Source organism: Plecotus auritus, assembly GCF_963455305.1.
Source record: "Plecotus auritus genome assembly, chromosome: 13".
Lineage (NCBI taxonomy): Eukaryota > Metazoa > Chordata > Mammalia > Chiroptera > Vespertilionidae > Plecotus > Plecotus auritus.
Window position 1 is genome coordinate 30,791,795 of NC_137779.1, and position 19,845 is coordinate 30,811,639.

At 59.9% G+C, this 19,845-nt stretch overlaps 1 protein-coding gene across 1 annotated transcript in view; it reads left to right on the forward strand.

Annotated features, from left to right (window-relative positions):
* TMEM132B (transmembrane protein 132B) overlaps window positions 1–19,845 on the forward strand; it is an 85,993-nt gene that overhangs the window by 47,606 nt on the left and 18,542 nt on the right. Inside the window, exons 2-3 of the mRNA XM_080649784.1 lie at window positions 5,892–6,783; window positions 13,012–13,158. Of these exons, the coding sequence (XP_080505910.1) occupies window positions 5,892–6,783; window positions 13,012–13,158 (1,039 nt within the window). The remainder of the gene's footprint in view (window positions 1–5,891; window positions 6,784–13,011; window positions 13,159–19,845) is intronic.

The window sequence follows — 19,845 nt, forward strand, 5'->3', positions numbered from 1 at the left end:
TCATTATGCTTGAACGAATGGTTTCTTTCTTAAATATATTTTTATTGATTTCCGAGGGACAGGGGGAGGGAGAGAGAGAAACGTCCAGGAAGAGAGAGAATCACGGACCGGCGGCCTCCTGCACGCCCCACACTGGGGATCGAGCCCGCAACCCGGGCCTGTGCCCTGACCGGGAATCGAACCCGTGACCTCCTGGTTCCTAGGCCGATGCCCAACCACCGAGCCACACCGGCCGGGCGGGCTGGTTTTCTCTCGAAAGCAGCAGTGGGTCTGGGTTAAAGTCCCCAAATCGCCATCAATGGTCCCCCAAACCAACCACCCGTGGCTCACACTGTGATGACGGCCTTGGCCACTAGGTGGCAGTGTTGCTGTGCTCGAGGCTGCGGTTCCGTGGAGGCCATGGGAGAGGGGACAGGGTCAGGGGGTGGCTGGGGTGTGTGTGTGTGTGGGGGGATGCCCAGTGCCTGAACCCCCCGGGGACCCTGGCTGGGTCCAGGCGCTCACACCGCCTCCCAGAAGGCTGTCCTCTGGGCCCCTGCCTTCCCAGGCTGGTCCTGTCCCACATGGAATAAGCTGTGAATGAAATTTGGTTTAAAAAAAGGGCCAGCTGTTGATGAGAAGCCTGGGCCGGCGTGGTGAGGAGGGTTCTATTTCTCCTTGCATACTTGGTGGATTAAAAAAAAAAGTCTATTTTTATTGATGTCAGAGAGGAAGGAAGAGAGAGAGAGAGAGAGAGAGAGAGAGAGAGAGAGAGAGAGAGAGAGAGAGAAACATCCATGATGAGAGAGAATCACAGATCGGCTGCCTCCCGCACACCCCCCACTGGGGATGGAGCCCACAACCTGGGCCTGTGCTCTGACCTGGAATCGAACCCTGACCTCCTGGTTCCTAGGTCGATGCTCAGCCACTGGGGCCACGCCGGCCGGCTGCGCAAAAGAACCTTGTTGACCTCAGCAAGGACGGACGAAGGGAAGGCCGGTCTGAGTTAGCGGAAATTCCAAAGGCAGCGCTCTCTGCCTATTATGTTCCTGTAGCCCGTTCCCTCAGGGTGTGTCCCCGATGGGTGGGGACCCCGTTTGGCGCAGATGGACATGGGGCTTCAGGGGGCCGTGGGGAGGGGTCTCGGTCCATGCATCCAGCCCCCGGCCGACCGGGGACTCCGGCTCGGGTGCTCCCGGCTCCCTTGGAGCCTCCGCCGCCTCCCCGCTGGCCGGGGGCCCAGCTGCCAGGGCCGCTCGGTGCATTTCCATCTCTCAGCTAAAGCATCGCCAAGGCGTCCAATCTAGAATAAATGTGCACGGAAATCAGACAAGGTCACCCCCGTTTCCTATGGCTGTAGCAGCTGACGTGCCCGCAGGGGGTCGGCATGGCTGTCACCGAGATCCATACCATCCATCCACACCACGCCCGCGCATCTGGTGCACGCGGAGCCTCCACGCCGCCCAGCCGCTCTGCACACGCGTGTCCTGCGTATCTTCATCGCCTGCTCGCTAACGGGCACGGCGTGCCTTAGGGAGCATCCGAGCCGTTGGATTCGACTTCTCATTTTTTATTATTTTTTTTATTATTACTTTTTAATATATTTTATTGATATTTTACAGAGAGGAGGGGAGAGGGATAGAGAGCTAGAAACATCGATGAGAGAGAAACATCCATCAGCTGCCTCCTGCACACCCCCTACTGGGGATGTGCCCGCAACCAAGGTACATGCCCTTGACCGGAATCGAACCCGGGACCCTTGAGTCCGCAGGCAGACGCTCTATCCACTGAGCCACACCGGCCAGGGCTGCCCAACACACTTTCCATCCACCCGTTTTCTCCCACTTCTTGGGATTATGGCCTTATTCCTTTCTGTGTTTTATGCGTTCATTTCTGTGGGGATGCGAGGAGATGGATGTACGCAGGCGGCCACTTAAAATCAAATTCCGAGTCTTCCTTTTAAAGGGAGAAATGTCAATATTTCTCTTCGATTGAATAAGCGAGACGTGTGTATTCTGGAAAAACAGAGGACACCTGGGAAAACATAGCGGGAAGTGGAAAGGCATCCGTTAACCCCCACCGGTAGACGCCGGTCTTCAGGTGAGGGTCCGGCCGGGTTCCGAAGGCATGGGCAACTTGACAACATGAAGTCCACCTGAAGACTAAACTCACAGAATTTTGCAACTATGTTTTTATTGATGAGAGGGAGAGAGAGAGAGAGAGAGAGAGAGAGAGAGAAGAGAGAGAGGGAAAGGGAGAGGGAGGGAGAGATAGAAACATCGAAGATGAGAGAGAATCATGGATCGGCTGCCTCCTGCACACCCCCCACTGGGGATCCAGCCCCAAACCCGGGCGTGTGTCCTGACCGGGAATTGAACCGTGACCTCTTGGTTCACAGGTCAACGCCCAACCACTGAGCCACACTGGCTGGGCTCTTGGTTATGTTTTGAATCTTGTGCCTCGGCCTTGACTGTCTGTGGAGACCCTTTGGACCCCCCAGATCTTGCCCGAAAATATAATTCGAGAGCTCAGCCTCTCAGTTCGCGCCGAGACCTTGGCTGTTTCAGTAAGAAAGTGAGTTCCTGGCCGGGGGGGGGGGGGGGGGCGGGCGTGGGAGGTGGGGTTCTCTGGGATCACCTCCGGATTTCATTTCTCTACCAGGACAGACCTTCCAAGAGCTGCCAGCTGTTTTGGCTGCCACCCCTTCGTCCTCGGCAGAATGGCTCTTGCTGGTTTTCTGTGGTTCTGTCCCGCCTTGCAGGGAGGGGTGCGGCGGGAAGGACACGGATAGACGCACTGTAGGGACGCACTGTAGGGAGGCTGTGTCCCCAGGACCCCCCCCCACCCCCGGAGCGCCCGCCGGAGGGGCCGCTCTCAGAGCCAGGAGCAGCATTTGCGACTTGCTTTCATCACATGGCTGGTGTCCAGCTAGTGACCTCATCGTGGGCTTTGAGAGCCGGGCCATTTTTTGGAGCCACGTGGGTCTTCATGGGTCGCTGTCTGAGCTCTGGCGAGAGGGACTTGGCTGGCTGAGTTTCCCTCTGGCAGCCGGTCGTCGTGGCCTGAACGGCGTGGCTTGAATCCCACCCCCGCCCCTCGCGCACTGTGGGGCGGTAGGCCGCCCCGGAACCTCCTGTGAGTGGTGGTAACAATCGTGTCCTCAGAGTCAAGAATATTGTGAGGATTAAGAGAGCGAATACCTGTACAATGCTCAAATCAGAGCTTGGTGTTTCATAGGGTTCTGTAAACGACGGTGATGGTGGTGGTGACAGAGATGGTGATGGTGATGATGATGATGATGATGAGGATGAGGATGATGATGGTGATGGGGATGATGGTGATAATGATGATGATGGTGATAATGGTGATAGAGATGATGAGGATGATGGTGATGGTGATAATGGTGATGAGGGTGATGGTGATGATGGTGATTATCGTGATAATGATGATGGTGATGGAGATGATGGTAACAATGATGGTGATGGTGGTGATGGTGATAATGGTGATGAGGATGATGGTGATGATGGCGATAATGGTGATGAGGATGATGGTGATGATGGTGATGGTGATTGTGGTGATAATTATGATGGTGGTGGTGGTGATGGTGATGATGGTAACAATGATGGTGATGATGGTGATAATGGTGATGGTGATGATGGTAACAATGATGGTGATGACTGTAGTGATGATGATGGTGGTGGTGATGGAGATGATGATGATGATGATGATGGTGGTGGTGATGGAGACGATGGTGATGATGGTGATAATGGTGATGAGGATGATGGTGATGATAATGATGATGATGATGATGGTAACAATGATGGTGATGATTGTAGTGATGATGATGGTGGTGGTGATGGAGATGATGATGATGATGGTGGTGGTGGTGGTGATGGAGACGATGATGATGATGATGGTGGTGGTGATGGAGATGATGATGATGATGATGGTGGTGGTGGTGATGGAGATGATGATGATGATGGTGGTGATGGAGACGATGATGATGGTGGTGGTGATGGTGATGGTGATGATGGTAACAATGATGGTGATGACTGTAGTGATGATGATGGTGGTGGTGATGGAGACGATGATGATGATGATGATGGTGGTGGTGATGGAGATGATGAGATGATGATGGTGGTGGTGGTGATGGAGATGATGATGATGATGATGATGGTGGTGGTGATGGAGACGGTGGTGAAGGTGGTGACTGTAGTGATGATGGTGATGATGACGATGATGATCCTATAGTTTCCCTATTCATCACTCACTACCTTAAAGATATGGGTCGCTGGCTGGGTTGGCAGAACGGGGCTGAGATGCCCTGAGAACCTATTTTCTTGTCCTACTTGGGAATCCAGGCTGTGCCGGGATGGGAGGCAGAGCCACCTCTGACCACAGAGCAATGGAAACCTCGCTGGGTGTCCGGGAACCGGGCCCTGTGGGCACTGAGCTCACTCCTTGGCCTGTGGAACCACGGGCCAGCGGGCCCCGGTGTGTGGATGCACAGCAGGTGCGATGTGGGCGGCCCTTTGTCCTTGAAGTGATGTTTTCTCCTCCCGTGTGGGAGGTGCAGGGCCTGGCTTAGCAAACCTAGCAACCGGCGAGTGACCGCGGCGGTGCTGCGATGTCCGAGAGGGAGGTGAACGGAGCGGAGCGATAATGGGATGGGGACAGGATTTGTTCATATTCCCGGTATCTATTCACAACCGGGGAAGAGGCCAAGGAGCGGCTGAGAGGCACCGGGGAGATTTATCCCCTCGGGCATTAAAGCAACGCGCTCTTAATGGGCGGATATACACATCCCGCCAGCTTTTGTTTGGTCTCCTCCCCCCTGGGGGGAGGGGGGCCTGGAGACTCGGCCCTAAGCCAGCCATCGATGCCTTCGCTCTCACAGGGGCGTGGATGTCAGTAGAGAAAGTGGAGAGTTGATGTGTAAACAAGCGAGACCACAAAGACCGTTTCAGCCGGCGGCGAGGGTGGCTTTGGGGAAATGTAACGGGATGAAGTGATCCGTGGCGCGCTGGCGGGATCAGGCGTCAGCCAATAAGCCAGAAATCACTTGAGCTATTTCCACAGAGGGAACTCGATCAAGGGAAATGGTTCCTGAGGGGGCGGGGGACCCGGGATGCCGATCTGGGCACCGGGAGGCCCTGTCGGGATGGGAGAGTGTTCCGGGACTTGGTAAGAGCCGGCCAGCTGGTCCACCGGCCGGTGGGGGCGCAGTGTGGGAGCATGACGGGGGACGAAAGGGAGGGGCGTGAGCTTTTCAGACCACGGGTATATTCTCTTTTATTTTATTTTATTTTTAAAAATATATTTTATTGATATTTTACAGAGAGGAAGGGAGAGGGATAGAGAGTTAGAAACATCGATGAGAGAGAAACATCCATCAGCTGCCTCCTGCACACCTCCTACTGGGGATGTGCCAGCAACCAAGGTACATGCCCTTGACCGGAATCGAACCCGGGACCCTTCAGTCCGCAGGCTGACGCTCTATCCACTGAGCCAAACCGGTTTCGGCTCTTTTATTTTTTAAAATATATTTTTATTGATTTCAGAGAGGAAGGGAGAGGGAGCGAGAGATAGAAACATCCATGATGAGAGAGAATCATGGATCGGCTGCCTCCTGTATGCCCCCCACTGGGGATCGAGCCTGCAACCCGGGCCTGTGCCCTTGACCGGGAATCGAACCTGGGACCCTTCAGTCCGCAGGCCGACGCTCTATCCACTGAGCCACACCGGCTGGGGCTGTCACAGGACCCCAGTTGCCCTGGATGCCAGGACTTGGCTGTGCCGAGCCGCGGTGGGGGGTGGGGTGGGGGGGGGAAACAGGGGAGGTGGTGTGACGTTTATTTCCTTCCCCGTCGGGGACACAGCTTTCACTCTCCCTCTGCTGTCCTTGTCCGCAGAGACGGAGGGCCGCGGGGTGGCGGTCGGCCTGCAAAGGTTCTCCTCGCTGCCCGCCTACCTCCCCGCGAGCGTCCAGCTGGCGGGCGCTGACCAGGCCTTCTTCCTCAAAGAGGCCAACCAGGACGTCACGAGCAACGCCAGCCTGCAGGCGCGCGCGGAGCCCTTCTTCGTGTACCGCGCCCGGTCGGCCCCGGCCGTCAACGCCAGCTACGGCCCGTTCTCCGCCGAGCAGCCGGTCCCGAGGGAGCTGCTGCTGGCCGCCCCGGCCTTCCCGGCCCCCGACGGCTTCCCCTTGAACTGGAGGCTCCGGGCCCACGTCCTGGGCAGTTCCATCTACTCGAACCGGCCCAAGGTGCAGACGCTCTTCTACGTGACGGGCATGGACTGGGGCGCCGAGGACCTGGCGGACAGCCTGCCCTGCGTCAAGATGTTCGCCTTCCCCGAGGCCCGGGAGGTGGCGGCCAGCTGCCGCCTGCGCGGGGTGCCGGGGCTGTGCGTGGCCGAGCTGGAGCTGCTGCCCGAGTGGTTCAGTTCGGGGCTGGACCTGGAGCCCGAGGAGGAGATCCCGGCCCTGCTGGGCGGCACGGCCATGGAACTGTTCTTCACCCTCTACCCGGCCGACCCGGCCGGCCGCTGCCCCCTGGAGGACGAGGGCAAGTGGGCCAACAACATCCACGCCGGCCCCGAGGCGCCCCCGCCCGCGCCCCCCGCCCGCGAGCGCATCGGCAGCGTGGTGGTCTACCCCACCCAGGACGACCTGCGGTGGTCGCCGCTGAGCCTGGACCGGAACGTGGTCCTCTCCGTCCCGCTGAACCTCGTCCGCGAGGGGGGCACGGCCACCTTCCTGGTCTCGCTGGCCAGCGGCGCCGAGGCCGAACACTTCACTCTCAGGTGAGCGGGGAGGCGGGTGGACGGGGGGGGGGGCGGGGGGGTCAGCTGTGGTCGTCCGTGGACGGTCCGTGGCTCAGCGGGTGGGGACAGTGTGCTGAGTGTCCAGGGGGGTGAGGACCCGTTTAAGCAAGAAATAGATACAGGGGGCCAGATGGAGGCAGGCAGGGTATTTGGGGGGGGGGCCACCTGTATTTTCCCCTCCTCCTCCTCCTCCTCTTCCTCCTCCTCCTCTTTCTCCTCCTCCTCCTCCTCTTTCTCCTCCTCCTCCTCCTCTTTCTCCTCCTTCTTTTAAAAATATAGATATTATTGATCTCAGAGAGAAAGGGAGAGGGGAGAGGAGAGAGAGAGAGATGAAACATCAAAGGAAGATGGGAGAGAACCATCAATTAGCTGCCTCCTGCCCTACCGGGGATGGAGCCCGAAACCCAGGCCTGTGCCCTGACTGGGAATGGAACCGTGACCTCCTGCTTCAGCGGTCGGCAAACTCATTCGTCCACGGAGCGGGAAATATCAACAGGACAACGACTGACATTTCTTTGGAGAGCCACATTTTTTAAACGTAAACTTCTTCTAACGCCACTTCTTCCAAATAGACACTCACCCAGGCCTTGGTATTTTGTGGAAGAGCCACACTCAAGGGGCCAAAGAGCCGCAGGTGGCTCGCGAGCCGCGGTTTGCCGACCACCGTACCTGGTTCATAGGCCGATGCTCAACCGCTGAGCCACACGGAAACGGGGGGGGGGGGGGGGGGTGTTGATTTCTCTTTCTTCCTCGGGGCCGTCTTTTCCGCTGCTCGGCCCCGCCCCCCCCCCCCCCTCGGCCATCGTGCGTATTGGCCAACAGGTGCTCCCCGGGGCTTGGTGGCTAATTGCAATCACGTGCCTTTGGAAAGCAGGCAGAGGCGGCGGCCTCGGGGGTGCAATGCGATGCGCTGCCGCCGGGGGAGAGACTCAATCCCGGGAGGTTCATGTTGTGGAAAAAAACGCCCAGAGTCCCATTTCCTTGTGCAGCGAGGCCGGCTGGCTCGGCCGAAACCCATAGATCAGGCAGGACGTCTCCATCGCGCCCCTAATAGGATTCGCTGACCCTCAGCGCGCAGGCCCAGCGGCGAGGGGTTATGGATGCGCCATCTGCGTGGAAATGTGCGATTATGGAAATGGCAGCAGAGAGCGGACGCGGCGTCCGGTAACATTTGGTACAAAAGAAAAGCCACTTCCGGGGGCGGATGCGCGGATACCTCGCCAGCTCGTGGTTGCGGTCTGTGAGAAACTCCATCTCCCACGTGGGGCATCGGACCGGCGACCCATCGCAGCGGATGGGCTCGTTAAAGCCGCAGCGGTGGCTCCGAGGCGGGAGAAGCGCCTGCGCCCCGCGGTGTTATTAGCTCCTCGAACCCAGGGCCAAGCCGCCCTTCAGCGACGCCTGGGGTGGGGGGGGGGGGAGGGGGCCCTCTAAAGAGACCCTGTCGTGGCCGAAGGACACATTTTTGGAGGTGATTATAGCTCATCGCGGACGACAGGAACTCCTCTTTGCTTTTGATCCTGAAAGAAACTGGACGGATACAAAGTAACGAGCCCGCGGGGTTGGAACCGGATATAGCAACAAGAGCGTCGCGGGAGGTGAGCGCGCGGCCCACTGGCCCCTGGGCTGCACCGAGCGCACGTGCTAGGGCGCCTGCGTGGAAAGTTGGTCTTGCGGCCGCCACCGCGTCATGTTCCCATGGTAACGGGAGTGGAGTCCAGCGTGGCCACGGGCTCCGCTCTGACTCTCCCCTGGATTCTATTCCAGCTTCAACCATGGGCCTCGCCAGCCTCCGGGTGCCCCGGGGGAGACCCAGGCCTCTCTCTCTCCGGCGGAGGCCGCTGGGAGGACGCGCATTCGAGGTGTCCCCTCACTTTTCCCGGTCACACCCTGAGGCGCTCCTGGGCCGGGCTGGGCTTGTCTTGGGAAGTGGGTCCAACGCCAGGCGTCCCCGGTCATCCATCTCCGCGACAGACGTGGGCGACCGACACGGCCCCAAACTCTGTTATGCAAGGACTGCTCTGGGACCCCCGTATTGGGACCCCACATGGGGACCGCCTGTTCCGGGACCGCTGCATCAGGACCGCCTGCATCGGGACCACGACTTGTTGGGAAGCACCGTGCGGGTGGGTCCCCGCCCGACCCGACCCAGGGGATCGCAGCCTCCGGAGGTGGCGTCCAGGCGGGGTCACGAGCCGCACAGGTGGCTCCAGGGGCGTGAGAGCGGCCCCTCTGGTCCGTTGGTGCCAACCCTGCACCCCTCCCCGACCGGGCGGCTCTCCTCTCTAACTGGGCGTCCTCCGCCCTCCAAGTCTCGATTTAAGGAGCATCCAGAGACAGGTGACACCTTCGGGAGAGACCCCCGTTCCACCAGCTCAATTCAAGGCCTCCTGACGGCCAGGACCACCGGGAACGCAGGAACAAAGTATCAAAATCCCCATCTGCCTGGCCCTGGGCCCTGTGGGCGGACGGATAAGAAACCAGGGAATCCAAGCGCTGGGGCAGGAGGGCAGAGGGGCAGGAGGGCAGGGGGGCAGGAGGGCAGGGGGGCAGGGGGGCAGGAGGGCAGGGGGGCAGGAGGGCAGGAGGGCAGGAGGGCAGAGGGGCAGGAGGGCAGGGGGGCAGGAGGGCAGGAGAATAGGAGGGTAGGAGGACAGGCAGGAGGGCAGGAGGGCAGGCAGGAGGGCAGGGGGGCAGGGGGGCAGGAGGGGCAGGGGGGCAGGGGGGCAGGAGGGGCAGGGGGGCAGGAGGGGCAGGGGGGCAGGGGGCAGGAGGGTAGGAGGGCTGCATGTCAGACCGAGGCCCAGGGGAGGCCCACACCGGCAGGAGGTAGGGCAGTGAGCCCTTCCAGGCAGGGAACAGCATGGGCGAAGGCTCGGAGGCAGGAAGTCACCTGCAGTCACACAGGGCCATCTGCCTGTTTATGAGCGTTGCCATGCCACCTACAGGGGCCACTCCAGGGAGTCTTTCTCCAGTCAGAGGCCGGATGGCCGGAGAGAAGGGATGGGCGGAAAGTGAGGATGCGAGATCTCACGGGCACCACCAGCCGAGCCGAGCTGAGGGTGGCGGGTGGGAGGTGGGGAGTAGCGCTGGGGATTTGCTGTTGGCCTTGAGGGATGACGGGAAGACGAGGAACAGGCTGTAGGTCCAGCGATCCCCACTCCGGGCCACTCAGGACGACGTGTGGGCGGCCTGTCGGCCGTGGGGTCTCTCCCCCCGTGTTACAGAGCTGGGTGGTGTTGCCTCGTTCATTTCACACTAGAGTCTAGCCCAGCCGTGGGCAAACTACGGCCCGGAAGCCGGATCCGGCCCGTTCGGCTGTTCTATCCGGCCCGCGGAGCCGAAAGAGCGGAGGGTTCTCTTGCTCTCCCCTCTGCTCCTTCAGCAGCAGCAGTGTTAACATGGCAACGTCGGGAAACACGGCCGCAGCTCCTTCTTCTGAGTGGGCGGATTTATATCCCCCATTCAGTAGAAGGAACAACCTCTCCATCTTCCAGAGGCTCCTTGGAATGCCCGCGGACGGGTCTCCCGATATCACCCTGGGAATGCGTAGACACGTTATCGTGGTGATGTAGGGAGACACGCCCCTGGAGAGCACAGTATCAGAGCACAGTTTGAAATGAATAAAACTATTGAAATTAAAAAAAAAAAAGACCGTACCCTTTTATGTAATGATGTTTACTTTGAATTTATATTAGTTCACACAAACACTCCATCATGCTTTTGTTCCGGCCCTCCGGTCCAGTTTAAGAACCCATGGTGGCCCTCGAGTCAAAAAGTTTGCCCACCCCTGGTCTAGACGTTGCCCGCGGGAGCCCCAAAAAGACCAGTTCAGCAGAAACCTCTGAGGGTTCCCCCCATTCTGCAAGAGCCTTGCGGGTGTGCTGTTCAAACCCCGCTCTCTGGAGGCCCCTCTGTTCCCGGCTGCTCGCTACGTCCAGGGCAAAGAACATCCTCCCCCAACCCCCCGAGGATTGACAGCTGCGCCCGTGTCTGCGGCCGGAGTGAGATTTCCCCGGGAAGCCCTGGCCGGTGTGGCTCAGCGGTCAGTGCGCCAGCCCGCACACCCAAGGGTCTCAGGTGTGATTCCCGGTCGAGGGCACGTACCTGGGTGGCACCTTCAGTCCCCAGGTCTGGCTGGAGCACGTGCAGGAGGCAGCCAATCGATGTGTCTCTCTCACGTCCATGTTTTTCTCTCTCTCTCCCCCTCCCTTTCACTCTCTCAAATAATCAATGGAAAAAAAATATCCTCCCATGAGGATCATCATCATCAACAACAACAACAAAGTGATGTATCCTGGAGGTCTAAGACCCCCCCAAACCACAGCTGCACTTTGGGGCTCTCTGACCCGGGGACCGCCCCCCTCCCCACTGTGGGCAGAGTGACAGTTCTAGACCCGGAAGCCCCCTGTCTGACCCTCCTCCCCCCCCCCACTGTGGGCAGAGTGACAGTTCTAGACCCGGAAGCCCCCTGTCTGACCCTCCTCCCCCCCCACACACTGTGGGCAGAGTGACAGTTCTAGACCCGGAAGCCCCCTGTCTGACCCTCCTCCTCCCCCCCCCCACACTGTGGGCAGAGTGACAGTTCTAGACCCGGAAGCCCCCTGTCTGACCCTCCCCCCCCCCCACACACTGCCTTGCCCTCTGCCCTTCTGGGGGGTGGTCCCCCTGCCATTTCGTTCCTTAGGGAGGGACTTCCCCTCCCGCAAACCTGTCAGTTAACGCTCGCCGCGGGGGGGCACGGCCCCCTGGTGGCCACGGCGGTTCCTGGCTCGGCCCCCCAAATCCCTCCCGCCCGCCCCCGTCCGGTGCTGAGGCCGTGAACCAACCACGGTCACGTGGCTTTCCATGCTGTGCTTTCAAACAAACGAACAAGCGTCCAGAATATCCCGGCCTAAAAATATCCTCTCACACACAAAACGAGTATTCCAGGCACAGAGCTTTCTGGGCTTCAATTGTTCCGACAAATCGGAGCTAAAATTGGGTGGCTCCCGGGCTGGGCTCCATCCGGCTCCAGGAGAAGGCTGTCTCCGGGGCTTCGCCGCACGTGGACCCGTGCCAGGGGTACCGGGGACTGAGGTGGATTTCTTCCATAGACGGAGTCACACGTATGTCGATGCACATGATATTTTTTTTTAAATATATTTTATTGATTTTTTACAGAGAGGAAGGGAGAGGGATAGAGAGTCAGAAACATCGATGAGAGAGAAACATCGATCAGCTGCCTCCTGCACACCTCCCACTGGGGATATGCCCGCAACCAAGGTACATGCCCTTGACCGGACTCGAACCTGGGACCCTTCAGTCCGCAGGCCGACGCTCTATCCACGGAGCCACACCGGTTAGGGCTGTACATGAGATTTGATGTGTGTGCTGTTCTGTTGTATTGTTCCTTCGGATGACCGCTTGCTCCGATCGATGGCACACGCCCTTGCTGAGTGGCACTTCAACACGGACGCAGAAGTGGACAGTGGGGTCTCTGAATGGTCTGCCTCGAAACAAGAAAAGTTCTATTGGGACGGTACCCACCAATGACCTGACAGATGGGGGAAATGTGTGGCCAGCGACGGACATTCCTTTGAAGAAAGCACTTTGGATGTTTCTCTTGAACTTAACGCGTTTTCTTTGATCGGAACAAGTGGTCATCGGAAGGAGCAATACAACAACACAGCCTGCATGTCAAATCGCATGCATATTGACATATGTGTGACTCCATCTATTGAAAGAAATCCGCATTATTAACCGGTACAACTAGTCTTCCTGCCCCGGCCGGTGTGGCTCAGTGGTGGAGCGTCGACCTAGGAACCAGGAGGTCACGGTTCGATTCCCGGTCAGAGCACATGCCCGGGTTGTGGGCTCGATCCTCCGTGGGGGGCGTGCAGGAGGCAGCTGATCCATGATTCTCTCTCCTCACTGATGTTTCTATCTCTCTCTCTCCCTCTCTGAAATCAATAAAAATATATTAAAAAAACACATCCATGAAGAGAGAGAATCATGGATCGGCTGCCTCCTGCATGTCCCCCACTGGGGATGGAGCCCACAACCCGGGCACGTGCCCTGACGGGCAATTGAACGGTGACCTCCTGGTTCAGAGGTCAACGCTCAACCACCGAGCCACGCCGGCCGGCCGGGCTGTACCGACACGTTCTTGCCACCTGCTTCGAGCAGAAGTGCTCACGTACCCCCCCCCCCCGCCCCCGCCCACAGGATCAAGGCGGCCGCGGGTGTGAAAATCGTGGCTGTGAGGGTCAGCAGCGAAGAGCAGTGGGCCGTCCAGGAGGAGATCAACAACAGCGGCGCTCAGGCCACGGCCACGCTCACCTGTGCGGGTCCCCACCTGGGCCCGCGGGGCAGGTAAGTGCCCGTGGAGGGCCGTCGGCTGCCTGGGCCGCGGGGGTGGGGGTGGGGGTGGGGGTGGGGGTGGGGGGCGGGCGTGGCTGCAGAAGCTGGCGGCAAACAGATGTGTAAGCGCAGCCACGCCCGCCTGTGAGGAGGGCCGTGCTCCTCGGGGCCCGTCACCCGGCCGCAGCCTCAAGTGGCCCGGCGGCGGCGGCTGCAGGGACACCTCGCGGGGAGGCGTGTATCCTCTCTGCGCGCTCCCCGGGAGCCACAGCCTCAGAAATGCCCTGAGCCCCCCCTGGTCCCCGCGCCGGTGTTGACAACCGCCGTTGAAGAATTCTGTAGTATTCTTGTGCCCCGGCCAGTGTGGCTCAGTGGATAGAGTGTCGGCCTGCGCGGACCGAAGGGGTCCCGGGTTCGATTCCGGTCAAGGGCGTGTAGCTTGGCTGCGGGCTCCATCAACGGGCGCGGGGAAACCGATCGACGTGTCTCTCTCTCTCTCTGTGTCTCTCCCCCTCCCTTCCACTCGCTCTAAAAACCAACGGAAACATCTCCTTGGCTGAGGACTCACACACAGAAAATCTGAAAGCAATTGTTTTCATTATGGCTACTGCTTGCCCTGACGGCCGGAGGACGAAATGGGGAGGGCAGGAAGGATTTTTTTTAAAAAATATATTTTATTGATTTTTTACAGAGAGGAAGGGAGAGGGATAGAGAGTTAGAAACACCGATGAGAGAGAAACATCGATCAGCTGCCTCCTGCACACCTCCCACTGGGGATGTGCCCGCAGTCAAGGTACGTGCCCTTGACCGGAATCGAACCCGGGACCCTTCCGTCCGCAGGCCGACGCTCTATCCACTGAGCCACACCGGTCAGGGCAGGGCAGGAAGGATTTAAGAGGCAAGGGAGGGTGTCCTTTCTATATGAGCAGCCCCCGGTGGCCACGCCGCTGAGTCATCGTCTCTGGGTGTGTCAGTGCTGTCATTTCGTGAACGTCACCCCTGGGTATGGGCCTACGGCTCCAGAATGTTGAGTTGGGTGAACTTGGCATTGGTGGCCAGCACTGGTTCTTCTCCAGCCTTCACTTTAAAAAAAAAAAAAAATTAAAAAATATATTTTATTGATTTCAGAGAGGCAGGGAGAGGAAGAGAGAGACAGAAACATCCATGATGAGAGAGAATCCTGGACCGGCTGCCTCCCGCACGCCCCTCACTGGGGATGGAGCCCGCACCCCGGGCCGGTGCCCTGACCGGGAATCGAACCGGGACCTCCTGGTTCCTGGGTGGACGCTCCGCCACGCCAGCTGGGCTCCTCTCTGCAGACCCTCTGCCCCCTTTTACTATCTGTTGCTCACCACCTCCTCTCGCAACTGGCCCCCTCTCTCTCCTTCTCGATGATCTAAACCAGGCGTCCTCAAACGACGGCCCGCGGGCCACAGGCGGCCCGCCGAGGACATGGATCCGGCCCGCCGGGGGCCGCTGCCTGTCCTGCTTAGCAGCCGACGCGTCCCGGGCCCGCCGTGCGCATAGGAATTTGTTCATAGTTTTTTTTTTTTTTTTTTAAACTATAGTCCGGCCCTCCAACGGTCTGAGGGACAGGGACCTGGCCCCCTGTTTAAAAAGTTTGAGGACCTCCTGCTCGGAACTCTTTGAAGTCATCCTGTCAGGCACAGAGGGAACGAACGAATGAATGAATGAATGAGGGACGAGGCGGGTGCTGGGAGCATGAGAAATGGGGAGACTGGGGGGGGCGGGCTTGCCTTTCCCCGTGGAGCTGTGCGGGCTGTGGCTACCACCTTGGGTTCTGCAGAAGCAGAGTGATAAGAAGGTTACAAGAGAAGCAAAGTGGTTGCATAAGTGGTTACCTAATCCCTAGACAGCTCGCCTCCCAGCGCTCGCTCTGTCTCCTTCGGTCACTGACCTCCCCGGGGCCCGGCGGCGGGGGCGGTGGGGGCGGGTGGGGAGGGGAGGGAGATGCACGGGGATTTATGATCTCCTCCTGTCCCCCAAACATCCGGCTCCGTCATCGACATACACAATTGCTTCTTTAGCCGCTTTCTGTTGGATTGTGCGATCAAACGAGGCGTGACATACAGGCTCGCCACGACGCGACTGTATATCCCTCACAAAACCCGCCGCGGAGCGCGTCCATCTCCGGCTTGTGACAACCTTGGGCGGGATCGGCCTTTGAACAGAATAGAATGTACCAACTGCCTGAAACCCTGTGATAAGAATTAAAAATGGGCCGTCCGTACGGGGCGCCCCCCCCCCCCCCCGCCACGCGTCCCCCGGGGGCGAGTCGGGGAAGGTCTTCATCCGAAGCATTTTAATGAGGAGCGCGCCTCGAGAGGGCATGTGAGGGGGGAAGATGAAAGCCGGCCGATAAGGAGAGAGGCGATGAGAAACGTAAGCAAATGGGAACGTGTTCCCGACAGATAACACGGGAGCGCGGTGGAGGAGAGCGAGACGGCGGGCGATTTGCATCGAGGCCACGTGTGGCCCGAGGGCTTGGGATGAGGTTGTTCGTGGAAGGGTTCCCGCCCGGCGGGGAAGGGTGGGGGGGGACCCCGACCTCAGAGAAATGAGTGGCAACCCTGTATGTTGTCGGCAGCCAGGAGGGCGTTGTTGGCTGGAACAGAGGTGGAGGGAAGCTCAGAGAGACTCACGGGAGAAGGAGTTTGTGCCACTCTGTGGATAGAAAGGCTAAAACCCTGGGACAGATTTATTTTGAAGTTTTTTATTATTTTATTTCTTTTTTTTATCTTTTATTTTTTATTATTTTTTAAATATATATTTTATTGATTTTTACAGAGAGGAAGGGAGAGGGAGAGAGAGTTGGAAACATCGATGAGAGAGAAACATCCATCAGCTGCCTCCCGCACACCTCCCACTGGGGATGTGCCCGCAACCAAGGTACATGCCCTTGACCGGAATCGAACCCGGGACCCTTCGGTCCGCAGGCCGATGCTCTATCCACGCAGCCACACCAGCTAGGGTATGGGGCGGGGTATTTTATTGGGGGCAGATCCTACTTACTGCGTGCCAGGTCCTATGCTATCCATCATCCTTCTTCATCATCAAAATACCCCGGTGAAGAAGGCAGCTCTATTAGCCCCGCTTACAGGCGGGGACACCGAGGCTCCCATAGCTGTGCCTGGGGGACCCGGGACCTGAGCCGGGACTTTAAGAGCAGCGCCTGGCGCACAGTAGGCCCTCTACAAAGACAGGTCAGATCACTCTAGGCCCCCGGCGGCTTCCTGCGCACCGGCGTGGCCTCAAGGAGAAGAGGCCGGTGCCCGAAACTGCCCCGGGCGCACGTCGGCGGGTTTTGGGACGGAGCGCAGTGGTGATTGGGGGTGAGCGTCTGCAGTCCCCTTGCGCAGGCGGGGGGGGGGGGGGGTGGGGGTGGAGGCGGAGGATACGGGGAGCGTTTCTCTCAGCTCCGCCAGCGTGGCGACTTTACTAGTAAGTGGGACCCTTCGGGCAGCTTTCTGCCGGGTCCCGCCCAGGGCCCTCGCCCAGTTGGCGCCCATGGGGGTGGCCCTCTATGTCGCCCTCACTGTTGATACTTGTTTGTTGAAAACCCCAGCCACTCCATCACCACGCCATCATTTAATCTCCTTTTCATTTTTATTTTCTAAATAGATTTTTTACTGGTTTCAGAGAGGCAGGGAGAGGGAGAGAGAGAGAGAAGCATCCGCGATGAGAGAGAATCATGGACCGGCTGCCTCCCGCACACCCCCCCCCCCCCCACTGGGGAGCACGCCCGCCACCCGGGCCTGTGCCCCGACCGGGAACCGAACCCTGACCTCCTGGTTCCTAGGTTGACGCTCTGCCCCTGAGCCCCGCCGGCCGGGCCGGGCCGGGTGGACGTCCCTCTGGCAGGCTTGGGTGTGTGCCGGAGAAAGCCTCGCCATGAACACCCGGTGTTTAATTTCTCCGCTGTCACGAGGCAGGGTGGAGTCACCCCTCCCTGGAACAGGGTGACTTCAGTCGGAAATGATGAATGCCAAGGGCTGTCGTTAAAACGCCGGCCAATCGGCTGACGGATCGGCTGTCACCGGCCTCTTGCTGGAAAGGGAAGGAAAATGCGATTTAATGATTTTCAGAACCTAAAAGCAGCGGTGACGCGCGGGAGGCAGGGACCGAGTGTTGCCTTCGATTAGACGCCGCCGGAGAGGAAGGTGTGTCCCCCGAGCTCGCCAGGCCCCCACCCGCGTCATCGCAGAGCAGCCGCCGCCTGGTCCGGGGCCGGTGGAGTCCCCCGCGTCCTGATTGGTGGCCCACGAACTCGTTTTGTTTGACTTGGAGAGTCCCTGCCCCCCCCCCGCCCCCTCCCCCCCCTCCTTCATTGTGGGCCAACACTGAACCCATAGGAGATTTGACTTAAAAATACACGTTCCTGCCCGGCGGCCGGGGTGACTCGGTGGTTGAGTGTGGACCTTTGAACCAGGAGGTCACGGTTCGATCCCCGGTCAGGGCACAGGCCCGGGTGGTGGGCTCGCTCCCCAGCGTGGGGCGAGCGAGCAGGAGGCAGCCGGTCCATGACTCTCTCTCCTCATGGATGTTTCTTTCTCTCTCCCTCTCCCTTCCTCTCTGACATCGACAAAAATATATTTAAGAAAAGAAAGGAAAATCCGTGGGGAAATATCCCCGGGTGAGGATCTAAAACACAGCAATAAACACAAACCAAGAAAAACCCGCGTTATTGAGAAGCTTCCCCCGCGTGACCCCCTCTCCCGAAGGTCACGGACAGAGTCCGGGTCTGCCTGGAGGCTGAGACAGAGGCCTCTGGGGGGGGCCGAGGGGGGAAATGCTTTCTCTCGTGTCGTCTCCTCCACGCTGCCTTGGAGATGCCAAGGGCGAGTCGCCTCTTCGGCTCTGCGGGTCCTGGGACGGGTGACCGCCCCCCTGCACCCCGCCCCCCCACGCACGGCCAGTCACGCTGCCCTCGGCGCTGCCCTGCCTCGTTGGGGACGGTCTGGGTAGCTTGTCGGAACCCCCTGCCCCGGGCGCGGGGCCAGGCCCCACAGAAGCTGCCCCTTGTCCCGGCTGCCCGGGCGGTTGGCAGCTTCCGCACATGGCCCGGGTGCTGAATGGCGCTTTCACGCAGGGCTCCTCGGAGCACAGGGCCGGCTCCGGCTGCAGCCGCGGTGCCCGCCAGGCCTGGGAGGGCGCCAGGGTTCCGCTGCCAGAAGCAGGCAGCGACGGGCATTGTGCGGGCGGTGCAGGCGGACACGCGGCCGCACCTCGGTCTGCGTCTGGAAGGAGAGGAAGCGAAACGTGGGGACCCACTGCCTCCCTCCCCCGGGCTCAGCGCTCCCCCGGGAGCCTGTTCAGACAGAGTGTGCAGGGAGAGGGTGCAGGGGCACCTGCATAAGCCAGGAGTCATACGTGTGCACGCACATATGTGTGTTTGCATGCATGCACGTGTAAGCGTGCACACACACACAGGAGTGCATGTATGTGGACACGTACATACATGTGCACATGCACACACACGCACGGGGTGCATGTATGTGGACATGTACACACACGTGCACATGTGTGCATGCACACACATGCGAGTGTGTGCATGCATGCTGCACGAGTGCACACACATTGCATGTGCGTGTGCACACATGTGCAAGTGTGTGGATGTGAACGTGTGTGATGCTCTGGTCGTTCCCAGAAGCCCACTGGGGCGGAGGAGACCGCGCCCTCCGTCGGTTTGGAACCCGATGCCCGTGGCGGCCCGGTGCCTCCCCGGTGCCAGCCTTTCCCACAGCCACTGGCAGGGACGGCGCGTGGCCGCGAGCATCCTGCTGACGGCGGGAGCCTGCGGGTCACCTCGCAGGGAAACGCGTGTGAACAGCCGTGGGGAGCGGCAGCTGGCATGCGGGGGGACCTCGCCCCCTCCGCAGTTTGGGTTCGAGTCCTGCCTGGATTCCCGTGCCTCTCTCTCTGCCGAGTGGATGTGGCGTTTCCTCTGATGCTTTTTTTCGACCAGGACAGAGACGGCGCCCATCTGTGGGCTGAGAAACGAACATTTAAACACCATGGACTCACATCCCCCTCCCCCGCCACCCCCCTCGTGAGGCAGAGGAGAGCACTGGCCACGTAGAACTCACCCTAGCATACACCTGCGGTGTGGCCTCATTAACAACTGAATGCACCCCGCCCCCCAGGCCCACGGCGGTGGGAGCAGAGGCTGGGTGGCCGGGAAGGAGGAACGAGCTGCTCTAATGGGAGCGGCGAGCGGCTGGTGGCGGGACTGGGAGCGGGGGTGGGGGGGGGTGGGGGGGGTGGCTCCTAATTAGGGATGAGGGGCGGGAGGCCACGCACATTTCGGGAGCGGGGCGGGGGTCGGGGACATGGAAGGGGCACGGGGCGAGGGGGGAGAATAAAGACCCGATGGCGGGGGGGGGGCGGGGTGGAAGGAGGGGGAGACGTGGAGACCCAGGACACAGACGTGGCTGTGCTGCCTTGGGAGCGAGGGGCCGAGTTAGAGCCAGCGTGGCCTGCTGGCGGGGGTGGGGGGGTGGGGGTGGGGGTGGGGGGGGTGGGGGAGGGGGTGGGGGGGAGGGAGGGGAGGAGGGACGCCCGCTGCCCGGGGCCGCTGGTGGGAACCCAGCTTGTGCTCAGCCGTGGAAATGAACCGGTTTGAGCCGCGGCCCGGCGGCCGGCACACAGGGCTCCCCTCAAGGGGCTGAGAGACGCACA